Source organism: Pygocentrus nattereri, chromosome 18 (assembly GCF_015220715.1).
Source record: "Pygocentrus nattereri isolate fPygNat1 chromosome 18, fPygNat1.pri, whole genome shotgun sequence".
Lineage (NCBI taxonomy): Eukaryota > Metazoa > Chordata > Actinopteri > Characiformes > Serrasalmidae > Pygocentrus > Pygocentrus nattereri.
This window is the reverse complement of record NC_051228.1, coordinates 13226826-13241831: the sequence shown is the minus strand read 5'-3', so window position 1 is coordinate 13241831 and position 15006 is coordinate 13226826. Positions and strand designations below refer to the sequence as shown.

The 15006-nt window shown below is 39.3% G+C and overlaps 1 protein-coding gene across 8 annotated transcripts in view; it reads right to left on the bottom strand.

Moving 5' to 3' along the window:
- The window catches only part of auts2a (activator of transcription and developmental regulator AUTS2 a), a 469856-nt gene that overhangs the window by 173569 nt on the left and 281281 nt on the right, over nucleotides 1–15006 (bottom strand). For all 8 annotated transcript variants that reach the window (XM_037547285.1, XM_017722542.2, XM_037547284.1 and 5 more), the window contains one exon: nucleotides 11417–11446. In XM_037547285.1, the coding sequence (XP_037403182.1) occupies nucleotides 11417–11446 (30 nt within the window). The remainder of the gene's footprint in view (nucleotides 1–11416; nucleotides 11447–15006) is intronic.

The window sequence follows — 15006 nt, the reverse complement described above, 5'->3', positions numbered from 1 at the left end:
TTTTGTTAATTTATGTTAAGAAATGTTATTCTCTAATTGTTGTACTATTCAGTGTTTCACAGAGTAAAGACTTAGCCTCTCTGGATGCTCAGGCGTTTTTTTTTTTAATTAAAATTTTTCAAATTCAAAATGGGCATATATTTTTCAAAAAAACAATCAAATTTCTCAGTTTCAACATTTGATATGTTGTCTTTGAAGCATTTTTCACAGTGTCCCAACCTTTTTGGAAATGAAGTTGTAGGATGTCTGGGTACTTACATCAAAGATAATTCCTCTGTAATTTGTTGTCATTCAAGCTGATATATTTTACACTACTTGACTTTACCTTGTGAAAAGGGTATACATAAGTAGTGCATATATGGTTATATACTGAAGTTATATCATTTTGGAACCACTAATTAGGGGTCCAAGCACCATAGGAAACTGATTGTAGAGAAGACACCATCAGTCATCTAAACATCAAACTTGGAGGTGTTGGGGAATTGTTGTTATTTTCTAGTTTTCTGTTATACTTCCCTTGTTTTAATTTGTTATTTGTTGTTAAGCAGTATTAATACTGAAGCGGTCTTAGAACTCATATTCTGTTCTCATGGATTAAACAATAACAACAAATTGCCTTTATGACACCCCTCAGTGGGGATTTGGCCTTCCCAGGACAAAAAACCTAAGGACACTAAAGTATTTACAATAGGATCTGAGTCCCTGAGAAAGCAAACCCTGTACTTCTATAACTGGATCTAATTGTATGAAAATGCTGACTTTGGTCTTTTACAACAGTACCTGGGGGAAGTTGATGACAGGGTATAAGAGCTGTGTGTCTGAACATCTGTTTAGACTGGGTATTGGTGGCAGAAATGAACAGAGTGCTCTTTTGAATAAAATCATCGTTTTTGCGAACCCCGGTCTCCTTAGTCTCTTCCATAGCAAGATAAAAGATTTAGAAGATAACTCAAGTTAAAATTCCTGCTTCTACTGAAATCCTTAGTTTATTCCACATAAAAGCCCCACTGCCCCCATATTTTTTATAATAGTCTTGGCAAAATATGTGACATCTAAATTTTTCTACTAGTCTGAGCTTTTTCTTGACATCGACACAATATTGTTTTCAAAAAGTTCAAGGGAGTCGAGAGGTCAGAAATTACTAAAATATCAGCTATTTGTAAACAATATGGCCAAAACATACCAATTAAGCCTTTTGGTATTTAGCTTAATTCAGAGAAGTGGCTATGGATCAGGACTATCCATATCAGGCCAATTCTTATAAAACTTAAAATACATCATTTTGAGGAAGCACACCAAGTTTGGCAGCATTTCTTTGATAGGGGGCGCTATAACAAAAAATCTGTTTCTTAGCAGCCTCATGGCTGATTAAACTGAAAATTGTAGGCTGCCTCTTTGGTCCACTTTATCAGTAAGGTGATTAGGACAACTCAGTCACTGGACAAGTATGGTCGACATTAGACAATAAACTTCCTATAGGTATTTGAAGGGCTTAACATTGGCCAATCATCAGATTAAATGTGTCCACACAGGAATTCAACATATCCATCAGTCTTTCTCTGACTAAAACCAATTTTGAAAATATTGTAAGAAAAACATTGCTTGCTGAAGCATACAAAGTTTTGACCAAATTGGTCTCTTTAGGGCCCTACAATGTTTAATCAAACACTTACTAAAATCTCTTTCTGTGATTGAAATAAAGATAATGGTTTCAAACTGCACAGCACAGTAAGACCTAAAACTTTCCAATTATGTGTATGCTCCAAAACTGCACAGCAAATCTAAAAATTTGATTTAAACACATTTTGGCCATGGAATCAAGAATGGCTATAAGTTCTCTGGCCAGCAGAGGGGATGTAAGCAATAACTGCAAATTGCGACTTCAAGCATACAAAAACGTTATTGCATCATCTCAAACTTCTGCAAGATTTGAACAAATTGGTGAGACCTGGCCTTTTCTCACAAAAAATCTACAAATATATCATTAATTATCTGAATATAACTGAATTTGAAACATATATAAAGAATGACAAACTGAGAGTGGATTCTGAAGTATTTTCTTTTATTAAGATTAATTAATTTATTAATAACTACAACCTCAATTCCAATGAAGTTGGGACGCTGTGTAAAACATAAATAAAAACAGAATATGATGATTTGCAAATCCTGTTCAACCGAATTCAGTATGTCAAAATGTGTGCATACATGTGGATGGGAACTCAGCTAATAACACTGTTCTTGCTCAATAATGAGATATTGCATGTTTTAAATAACTATTAATTAATAAATAATGTTCTATACATTTCCTACTAATAAGGATGATGCTTATGGTTTTTTTCCCTGCCAGTTAACTTTATGGAGTAAAATCTTCAACAATGTTTTGTGTTATTCCAAAACATGACATGTCAGCAGTTTAGTTAATGAGTTTAGATAGTGACATTCTTTCACAGTCATGTTTCTGTGCTGCATAGTGTGTTGTTTCTAGTACTACCAAAATGGAGTGTGCAGAAGCTCTCTAAGACTACTCTTGGGGTTCCAAAGACCATGAACACAAAAAAAATAAAAATTCAACAGCATGTGTAGATATTGTTATTGTTTTAAGGTAACTAATTGGCTCAACACACCTCACCACTGTCTCACTATCCTCATACATCCTATCATATGCCTTCTCTAGATCCACAAAGACACAACGTAGCTCCTTCTGACCTTCTCTGTACTTCTCTACCAACACTCTCAACACAAAAATTGCATCTGTGGTACTCTTTCTGAGCATGAAACCAAACTGCTGCTCACTGATCTGAACCTCTCGCCTTAGCCTTGCTTCAACAACTCTTTCCCATACCTTCATGGTGTGGCTCATCAACTTTATACCTCTGTAGTAACTGCAGCTCTGCACATCACCCTTGTTCTTAAAAATGGGGACCAGTACACTGCTTCTCCACTCATCAGACATCCTCTCACTCTCCAGGATTTTGTTAAACAACCTGGTTGAAAAGTCCACTGCCTTCTCTCCTAAACATCTCCATACCTCCACAGGTATGTCATGTGGACCAACTGCCTTTCCATTCTTCATCCTTTTTAAAGCTGCCCTCACTTCCACCTTACTAATTCTCTGCACTTCCTGATCCACTATTTCTCCCCCCGTTGTCCTCCTCTCTCTCTCGTTTTCCTCATTCATTAGTTCTTCAAAGTACTCCTTCCATCTACTCAACACTCTCTGTTCACTCACTAGTACATTTCCCTCTCTATCCTTTATCAGCCTAACCTGCTGTACATCCTTTCCAGCTCTATCTCACTGTTTAGTCAAACGATACAAGTCCTTTACTCCTTCTTTACTGTCCAGCCTCTCATACAGCTCATCATAGGCCTGAGCCTTTGCCTTTGCCACCATTTCGCTATGCGACTAGCCTCACAGTACTCCTGCCTACTTCCTTCATCTCTCTGGTTATCCCACTTTTTCTTAGTTGCCTTCTTCTTCTGAATACTCTCCTGGACTTCCTCATTCCACCACCAACTTTCCTTGTCTTCTTTCCTCTGACCAGACGAAACACCAAACACATTTTTGCCAGTTTCTCTCACCACCTTAGCTGTAGTTTCCCAGTCCTCAGGTAGCTCCTCACTGCCCCCAAGGGCCTGTTGCAATTTTTCCCTGAACTGCCTGCAACCATCCTCCTCCTTCAGCTTCCACCATCTAATCTTTGGCTCTGTCTTCACTCTCTTCCTCTTCTTTGTTTCTAATCTCATTCTACAGACAACCACCCTATGCTGCCTTGCTACACTTTCCCCAGGCACCACTTTACAATCTCCAATCTCCTTTAGGTGGCATCTCCTGCTAAGGATATAATCCACGTGTGTGCACCTCCCTCCACTCTTGTATGTCACCCTGTGTTCTTCCCTCTTCTGAAAATACGTGTTCACCACAGCCATTTCCATTCTCTTTGCAAAATCTACAACCATCTGACCTTCCGCATTTCGGTCTTTCACACCATACATACCCAGCACCTCTTCATCCCCTCTGTTCCCTTCACCAACATGTCCATTGAAGTCTGCACCAATCACTAATCTCTCTTCTCTAGGGACACCATCTACCACTTCATCCATCTTACTCCAAAATTCCTCTTTCTCCACTAACTTACAACTAACTGGTGGTGCATATGAACTGACCACATTTAAAATGACACCATCAACCTCCAAATTCAGGCTCATAATCCTGTCTGACACACTCTTTCAGAACACTTTTCACAAGCTGTTCCTTTAGGATTATCCCTACTCCATTTCTCTTCCTCTCTACACCATGATAGAACAGTTTGAATCCACTTCCAATGTTCCTGGCCTTGCTTCCTTTCCATCTGGTCTCCTGGACACACAGAATATCTACCTTGCTTCTCTCCATCGTTGTCTGCAAGCTCTCTGCCTTTACCAGTCATTGTCCCTATGTTCAGAGTCCCTACTCTAACCTCCACACTCCTGCCTTTCCTTCTCTCTCGCTGCCTTCTAACCCGCCTTCCTCCTCTCCTCTTTGATGGTCTTCGACCTAAAGCAATCCAATTTCCACCGGCACCCTGCTGGTCAACAGCACCGGAGGCGGTCGTTGTTAACCCGGGCCTCGACCGATCTGGTATGGCAATCATATTTGTGATCCGCCTGATAGTTTTGGCACAAGTTTTACGCCGGATACCCTTCCTGATGCAACCCTCACCATTTATCCGGGCTTGGGACCAGCACCAGAAGTACACAAAGTACACCCCTAATGGCTGTTTTTTTTCCTGCATATCCACAATATTGTTAAATTAAGAAATGCACTGTCTCTACAGGATGCAGAAAAGCTAGTATATGTATTAATTACAACTAGACTGGATTACTGCAATGCCCTGATGTTCCAGCAAAAGCCTTAACAAGCTTCAGCTAATCCAGAATGCTGCAGCTGAGTCCTCACAAGAACCAGCAAGTTTGACCATATCAGTTTTATGAACCCTACACAGGTTGGCAGTTAAGTTTCACATCCATTACAAAATTCTTTAACTGACATCTAAATCTCTAGACGAATTCACCCCTCAGTACCTGAGTGAAGTTCTTTCATACTATGAACCATCACGCCTAGTTAGATCACAAGTTGCTGAGTACCTAGAAATAATAAAGTTACATCGGTGGGAGAGCCTTCTCATACAAAGCCCCCCAGCTTTGGAATAATCTTCCAGTCAGTATTCTGGATGCAGGCACAGCCTCAGCCTTTAAGTCTAGGCTAAAAACTTACCTACCAAGCTTTTGGTAATAAGATTTCCCTGTTCGATAAAATGTGCAGATCTAGGGGTTCATGGACATAGAGTATTATGGTAAACTGGAAGTGTTGGTGCTGCTATCCCACTGCTCTCACATGTTCACTCAACTTTGCTGATGATGGAGTGGAGGGGCGCTGACATCTCAGGAAGCCCTCATGTTTCTGTTACCTTTCTGGTTTCTCCCTTTTACTTAGGCTGTAATAACTAGAGTCTCTGTGATCACTCACTCTTTACAGAACTAACTCTCTGTGTGTTTCCTTTTCTTTGGAGAGTTGAACAAGTGCCCATCCTGTGGGGTCTGATGCTTTTGCTTCTTCTGCCTTGATTGGGTGCCAACTGCTTGCCAGCCTTCTTGACAATTTTGACCTCCAATGAGCTTCACGCTGTACAATGCTGTGAAAACCTCACCTGCATGAACTGTTGAAGCTGCTATGGTGTGATTTGAATTGCTGCATAATAGCCAGATGGAGTAATATTAGCCACCTTGCAGATGGCAAAAACAGTTTGAGAGCACATCAGACAAGTTAGCTTAGCATTAGTATGGTATGGCAAAACTAAACAAAATTCATCAGTCCAGACAGAACTCAGCTGTCTATTTCTATCAAAAAGTATTGTAGGACTTGTGGAATTGCTTATATAATTGGGGTGGACAATAAGATATTTCTGAATTTATTGTATTAATTCACATTACAGTGGTGTTATATTTTTGCCATATTGCCCTTTCCATTAACATTACCTCACATTAGAAGGTTATCTGAATCTAACTGTGACCATTAACATATACTGGCTAAATTATCACAATAATGTAAGATTTTTTCATGTAAGAGAGACAAAAGGAGAAAAAGAGTGGCGTAAGAATGAGTGTGTGCATGTATATTTGACTGTGGCACAGAGGGACATTGCCAAGTGGCTTTGGTGATTTGGGATGGAGGAGAGCTGTGTAGGTCTGTGACTGCCTAACCTTGGTGAGGAATGATGGGGTTCTCGAGCATCAATCAGTCTGCCAGCTCCAATCCCCACTGCTGCTCTCCAGTCTGCTTGAGGGGAAACCCCGCAGAAGTGGTGGTTGTTGGGGGGAGTTGGTGGTGGGGGGGGGTGGGGGGGGTGGGGGGGTGGGGGTTGGTTGGCGGTGTGGAGGGTGTGAGGGCTGTTATGTAGGAGAGCAACGAGAGCAATGGAGGGAGGGAAGAAAAGCTAGTAAAATTTTAATGCACTCCACAGAGCGGTCATGTCATACTTGGTTATGGAAAATAATCCCAGATGTCTGCAGTGGCTGAAATGGAGCTGTTATGCACTCGCCTCCTAACCCCGTCTGACAGGCGTGATGTATGACTACCATTACCGGAAAATATCACTTCAACTAACCCATGATCCGACTCCGCTCAGGGTCATATTATCCACAAGGAACAAATTACACACACCCCCTCTCCTCATGCACTCAGACCCCAAAGTAAATACAAATTTCCTACACAGCCGGCTACAAATGCAGGGTGATATGTTAGCTATGACAATGCTCTGCTGACTGACATAGATGATAAAGTATGTGACAAATCACAGGCTGACGGCTCACTCCAGAGCAATCAGCCTGTGTCCTGGCCTCCCCGGCATCCACTCAGGCCTGTAAACATCACCCAGCTCCCCCTGTCCACATGCTAGAAAAGGATGGGAGAAACACATCATCGTTTATCGCTGTCAGCCCCCCCGCCCATGTGCCCCCAAGCGTGGAAGTGCGGAAGGAAGATAAAAACGTTTTTATGTACAAGTGCTCTGACAGAGTGATTGAGAAATGCGCTTCTCCTCCTTTAGTTGCATCAGGGCAAACACTGCCAGAAAAGGAAGGGGCAGAAGGGGTGGGGGGAGTGAGAAGGAAAAAGAAAGCAAAAGTGGAACATCCCACTAAATATATTAGTGGGCAAGTTCTTTATTTTGTATCAAGGACAAATGGACTCTTGCCCCAGTGCTAAAGCACCACTTAAATCATGGTCTCACAGAAAATGAGAGAAGCAAATTATAGCACTTTATCATGTGCAGTCATTAATAAAAAAGCTAACTGCTTTCAAATGGCATAATCAGACCCTGGCTTCCAAGACAGGAGGAATAAATATGCAACCGCAAGTGTATGGCCTGGATGAAAGCAGGCAAGGAGAAATATGAAAGATCTGTTCACTCATTAACATCAGTGTAAAAGCCCATCATCTGGATCAAAATGCTAAAGGGCATTTCATGCTACAAAATGGCTCTTCAGAAGTATTTACCCATATTAGCTATCACCTTCAGATGCCTCTGTTGTCTGTGACTGGTAATGGAAAAATAATTAATTAAGACCACACTGATGTTTTTCAATACACAAAACCCTGGTCCATAATAGAGCTTTCAGTATGTAGCCTAACAAATTGACTGTTAAAGTGTACTGCACTAAGAAAAGTAGACATTAGGTAACAACACATATGTGATGAGTCAGGTGGATTACTTAAGTGTAATGGTGCAGAACATACAAAGGATTTTTTGCATTACTGTAGCTTCAAAAGGGGATACTGTTGATTTGATTATATACTGACTGAAGCCTCTACATATTCAGTTTTTTTCTCCCAATATAGTTACTACACTGTGCTTCAGAATCATACCATTGTGCACTACAATTTCATTCTCATACATAACATAGATTACTGTCGTTTGTGCCCCCCCCGCAGTGTGTGTGTGTATATATATATGTGTGTATATATATATATATATATATATATATATATATATATATATATATACACACACACACACACACGCACACACATATATATATATATATACATATGTAACCCTGTTAAAATAAACACTCTATTGCTGAGCCATTCTATAGCGCATGTCATGTGCGTTTACCCCTCCCACCTCTCTCCCTCTCTCTACTCCCCAACCACCACCCCCCTTTTTGGCGCTCTCTAAGTGCGGGAGTGCTGTTTAAGAGCTGATGCCGAGTTCAAAATTTTGTGAGCAGTAATTGTGTGTATATATATATATATATATATATATATATATATATATATTGTGTATTGTCTGTAGATAATAGGTATGTATGACTTGTCCATATATGGTCTGCATATTTCCTGTCTTGCATACTGTGTGTATATTGTGTACATTGTGTATTGTCTGTAAATTATTTTTTGTATACTGTATATGTTTTGTATCATTTGTACACTGCATTTAATATCAGAGAAACACCAACAGCTGGAACCAAATTCCCTGTCTGGATCAACATACTTATTCAATAAATCTGATTCAGATTTACTTTAGAGTCACCTTGAAATCATAACTAACCTTTTTTCTTTATTAGTCCCTGTTAATATTAAGCAAGATTCATTATTCCATACCAAATTGATTTTAACTTCATTAGATCTTTAAAGCTATTAGCTGCAAACCTCTTGAATCCACAAGGCAGCAGAATATGAAAAGGTTCCATCAGCTCTCTGCAGCTCTCCCTCCATCCCTACCTCTCTTTCTCTGTTCCCCCACCACCTGTCTCGCTATAATTAATCTCTCTCAAGCTGTTTCTAATGAGCAGACAGGGCCGTACCTGCACGCTCTAGAAGGCCTACTTGTTCCATGCATATCAGTGTCACAGAATAAAACTAAATGAATGAGAGAGAGAGAAAAAAACTGGACAGAGCCAGCATGGTGATGGTGAAATCTGGCCTCTGTGGCCAAGGCCAGCCAAATGCTTTTCAGTGCATTTCTGGGCTCTGCCTGGGCTTTGGGATGCCAATTCATCTAGCAGCCAAGGAGCCAGGGCCCTCGCCCAGCTGGAATCAAGGAGGTTGCATTATGAATAGTGTTCAGACTGTACCATTTAATAAATCACAGGTCCACTTCAGCTTACACAAACGAGATGTCAAGAGCCTTTATACACACACACACACACACACACACACACACACACACACACACACACACACACACCCACACACACACACACACACACAAATCATTTGTAAGAGTTATGGGAATAAGCAGTGCCTTCTATCACTCCCACAGTGAGAGGAAAGGTATAAACATATGAAGGTATGAAAGGTATGAACACAAAGTTCAACAACACAGTTTACAAAAAGCACAATGCACTCAAATAATTTCACTTAGTTTAGCCAAACAAAGGTCACTCATGAATGCAGCTTGAACCCTGCCTGAAACATCACATTTGTTTGGTGAAAATCAGGCTTCTGTGTGCAAGAGCAAACGCTATGTGTAGATGCATACTGCCTCTGCAGTATGCAGTTTGACCCCCAGACATTTGTGCACCTTTAGCAGAGTACAGGCAGCCAATAATTTGTTACTTCAAGAGATTCCACCATTGCTCAGGCTAAACGGGCCATGTCCATGCAATCAAACTAACACATTTTCAGGAGAAAATTTATATTGTTCTAATATTAATTTTATGCAAATTGTGCATATGAGCTTTCACACTACAAACATCAAAATGATGACTGATGAATATCTGCCCCAAATATTGATTATTGATGTACCTGTGTAGCCAGGTGGGAAATAAAATTGTTATTTCAGAGCTTTCAGTTGGGAAAATAACAGCATCCTTCTTGTTATCAGCATCCTTTCTGTAAGTGTAAACGTGGTGGGTAAATAAACACCGGCACTTTAAGAAACTCGACTTATCGCGTGGTTTGAGGGTCACTAGCGAGAGTTTGTCGTCAGAGTGCATGGTTTGGTACAGATTACCTGGTGGAGTTAGAAATGTCTCGGAGGGAGATATCCACTGGTAATTATTTCATCCTTAACACCAGAAGTATTATATATGTGTCAAACTATTATATAGTGTTCCTGTAAAGTAAAGATGATCATCTTTTCACATTCGTTAACGTTTTATTTTTGTATATGGTTCGAGGTGTATGAGATCATATTCAGCTGGCTCTCCCATTCCAGCAGAGATCTTCAATGTTCTTGAGGAATAACATTGTTATAACATTCTGTAACCTTAAAACCGTGTAAATCTCTTGTGTTGAATATAGAGCTATTTGTACGCAGTTGAGAGCAGTTCAACTGTGAAAAACGAGTCTCTAATGTACCTGAGATATGAGTTTCTGTTTGTTTTCTCTGTTTCATTTCTTAGTGGCTCTACTTTTGTGATTTTGTTCTTCTCACTATTTTTGTATTTCTTTGTTTTACAGTCGTAAAGCACTGCCGTATTTATTTGGTCTTATGTATATTGCACTATAGTTTATACTGTGTTCCCTCAAGATAAAGTGCGCCCCAATGGGGTTGAAATCCATATGAAACTTTATAAAAACTGAATACAATTTTTGGATTTTGGAGAAAATAAGCAAGCAAAACAAGAACAGTACTTTTCCAAACAAAGTAACAGGCAAATAAATGAGCCCCAAAAATAATTGTGTCCTGTGTGTTACCTTTTTTCCTGGGCTACACTTGGTTACTTATAAACCATATCGTCCCTAAAAATAACATATCAGTTGACCCCGATTAAATAACAGTATGATGAAAGGTGAAAGAGTGGTAAAAAGTGGTAACTGAGCCCACAAGTGGACTGAGAACAAGAATAATGTTCACTTGGTTTTCCAACTCTTAAGATGTGCTTGAATTCGCACAGCATTAAAATCATCATAAACTATCAGTCAGCTTTACTGTCTCTTCCACTGACTTCAGTAAATGACAACACAGTTTTAAAAATAATACAAACTGTGTCCTTAACTGAACATATCAATGTGTCTACCTGTGCCCAGTTATCGGTAACGCAATTTTTGTTACAAATTATACAGAAAAGTACAGCGTGCTCTTGTAAAACTGATTTTGTGTATGCATGTAAGCATACATGCATGACATATCAAGCTCCTATTGTTTTGATAATTAATCAAAGTGGAAGAAAGTGACATGGTTCTCTGTACTGAAATCAATAGTGTAATAGGAAAAGAGGAGTAGGTAGAACAACACTTCAAGATATACAAGGACTGAATTTTGGCATTTCAGTTATTAACAAGATGTTGAATTTTAATTCATTACAAATGCACACTCTCAAAGAAAAAATTGCTTCTGAATGTTTCTGCTTACAATAAAAAGGAGTTAGGATTAATCTTTAAAGTGAATGTTGTGTAAAGTGAAATATATAAATATTAATATAACCTCACCTTATCTTCTTGGTCACTCTCACTGTCACACTAAAAAACAGAAAAACAGAAAAGCAACATTACAAATGTGTCAGAAGTTTACCATTACATCAGTAAACGACTAAACCTCATCTGTTTCAGCTCAGATACAAAGTAATCTCCATATTACATCTTGCTGGACTGGACAAGGTCTCTGAATAAAAAAAAAAAAACATAAATAAATAGTAATATGAAAATCCTGAATTTTAGTTTTGCTCCATAATTGAAATTTCAAGGTCCAACTAAAATACAGCCCTGGGGTTGGTGATGTCTAGTGTCTGCTGGACCGATTACAGCCAGTGAGACACAACTGTGTACTAGTCCTGGATGACTGACAGCTGCGGAAGATAGGCCAAGCTGAAACAAGGATAAAAGGGGAAGGGTGATTTTTCTGGGACTCTATTCCCAGGACTGACCCCAACAGGGCCTAGTGAACTCAGCACGGAAGCATCCAATTTACAGCTATGGACCAGAGGAGCTCCTGAGGGCCTTCACTGTGAAGAGAGTCAGTAAGTAGGGGAAAACATGCATGACCCTTCTATTATACAGGGGCAATAAGCAGAAAACACACACATCCACACACACAAACACAATGTATTTTACAAACACTCAAGTTCATGTAATTCAGAACTTTTCACACATTCATATATGCTTTTATAAGCTTCCTGCTTACCAATTGCTTTGACTGTGTAAAGACTTGGCCTTGCTTTTGAAGCAAATGGAATGTGCTAATAGAACGTATCGCATTACCCAATGCAAAGATGCCATAGCTCATTACTTTAGGATAAAAGGATATTATTGAAGACAGGGAGCAGAATTGACTTTCTGTGCCATGACTCAATGATGATTTAATCAACTGCTCCCTATTCACTTCTCATTCACATGCCTGTCACTAACACAGGTGCTGCTAAGTGAGACTCTCACATACACCAGTAATGAGAGAAAGGAAAAAGAATTTGCAATCATTACTTTTCTTTTTTGTGTGCTAAAACAAAGTAATTCACACTGTTCTTCTTCATAGCCAAGCAACTAACTATACAATGCGCTACTAAGGTGAGCAAGTTAGTAGTTAGCCAAAGATGGAGTAGCCAACCTGGGGACCCCTCAAATACCAAGGCATATTTTGCACACTGCTGGCAGAGACATATTGCAGTAGACACAAAGCATTCCAGAAGCTGCTGTTAAATTGGGATCCGCAGTCCAAGAGTAGATCTTTTAATTTTATATTTCCAAATTCCCAGTAAATTCCCAGGAAAATAGCTTGTGTTATTCCGTCGCACAAAGGAGGCAAGGCGGCAGAACTAAATAACTAAAGAATAATCTCAAAACTTATTTAACTAAACTTTAAGAATCTTTAGTGAGGTGTTATACATTTCAGACAGATCTGCTCATGCAACAATAGAAAAATGCCAGTGCTCATTTAACGCCTTACAAAATACTCTGTACAAGCACAAACTAGTTTTAAATGCCAATAAAACCAAGTTCATGCTGTTTTCCATATCTTCAAATGTCATTTTTAATACTGTGAATTTTACTACTTTGAAAGCATCCAGCATTGAGTATGACACAGAGTATAAGTACTTTGACATTTGACTTGATATTTAATTCTCATATTAATTAACTAGTCAGTAAGTGTGCCTACACTTGGAGGCTTGGATTCCTTTATTGAAAATGAGTCATGGACATAATCTTAATACCATTCCTCAAGTATGGTGATGTAGTTTAGACGTGCATCTGCCAGTACCCTCGAATTACAAGACAATTACTCCACTTTGAGATTCATTACTTGTGAGCCTTATAACACTCACCACTGCAGACTGTATAAAAAGTTTGGTTGATCTTCACTAGAAGCACGATGGGAAACACGGGCTTATTTTTATTTTAAAAATTACTCCCCAGCCACATATCAGCTATGCTCTCTATAAATAACAATAATTATCAGACTCATTCTAATGACCAGGTCACTTGTCAGATACCTAGAGTTTTTAATGAGCTGAGAAAACATCTACAGTGCACCAGTGAACTGGAATTCATTAAAGGAATCTCCAATAGACAGTTTGGTGGTATCAATCATCTAGCCACCTTCAGACAGCATGTCAGCTGTTTCAGTTGAGTTTAATTTTTCCTTTGTCCTTTTTAATTAAATTTTCTTATTTTTCTCAGATCCTTTTCATTTTATTTTGATGATTAAAATCTTAGTTTGATTTTATTATTGGTTTTATTTATTTATTCATTTACATTACTTTTTATAATAATTTACTTGTGTAACATGTGGGAGCGATGATAAGGCGGACGCATGTGCTGAGAAAAGCGAGATTTATTAAGGGCAAATCCATTATCAGGGTGAAGACAGTCCAGGGTCAAAGAGCCAACACAGAGAGAACAATGGGCAGACATAACGAAAATGAACACAGGATAAACAAACAACAGAGGCCAGAAGAACAAACACCAAACAATCCACTACAAAGACCACACAAAGACCACGAAACTAATGGGAAAACACAGGGCTTAAATACCAGGAAACAACAAGGGTTAACAATACACAGGTGGATAACACAGGTGAGAACAATCAAGTGCGGCATCAAGAAACAAGGGGGCAGGAAAGGGAAGAATCAAAACAAAGAAAGCACATGGACAAGACCAAAACAAAAGCACATGGAGGACTGGGAGGGGCCAATCATCACAGCTTTATCAAGACTGTTTAATTTTTTATATATAAGATATATCTTAGTTGTCCTTTTATGCAATAGATTTTATTCATTGATTTATTATCTTGGTTTTATTGTTCCCCTTCTTAATAAAACCTCAAATGTTTTCTTATTTTTTCCCCAAGAATCTTGTTTGATTTTGTTCATGTAGTTCTGTTCATGTTAGTTTAACCTGATTAAATTCCATTTTAATTTATTTTTCAATCTCTTTACCTGTAAATGCTAGACTGTATTGAAAATGAGGCTCAGCCTCAATGTATTTCTGAGTGAAAATAAAAGTTGATTAAATGAGATCTCTGGGGAAACCACAGATCATAACAACATGCTGAAGCAGCCACATGGAGATTTCCTTAGCCAAGGGTAGTTGCAGACTCTGCGCCTGCACAGCAAGGATCCAAAACCCAGCTTCTTCCAAAACCCAGCGTGGAGGAGTCAGTATCCACGGTCCTGGAAGGATGGCCTCAGAGAGTCCCACAACCTGGAGAGGGCATTGGGCTTTGTGTTCTTTAAGGCAAGTTAATATGATAGCACACAATTAAACCTGTTGAAGAATAAGGCCCAACTGGCTTGGTGGGGATTAAGGCAGTTGGTGTCCTGGATGTAATCCAGATTCTTATGATCCATCCAGAAAAGAAATTGATGTTCAGCCCATCCAGCCAAAGATCACATTCCTCAAGAGTCAAATTTCATGAGCTCATGGTTTCCAACATCAGCCTGCCCTGAGGTGGACTGATGACAATAGCACAATCATTTGACCTGAAAGGAGGTAAGATTCAGGTCTTTCATTTACTAAAGACCTCCCAGAGATTGTAAAAGTCTGCAGGGACTTGAGAGAGAGAATAAATTAGCTATTTTATTTTCGGC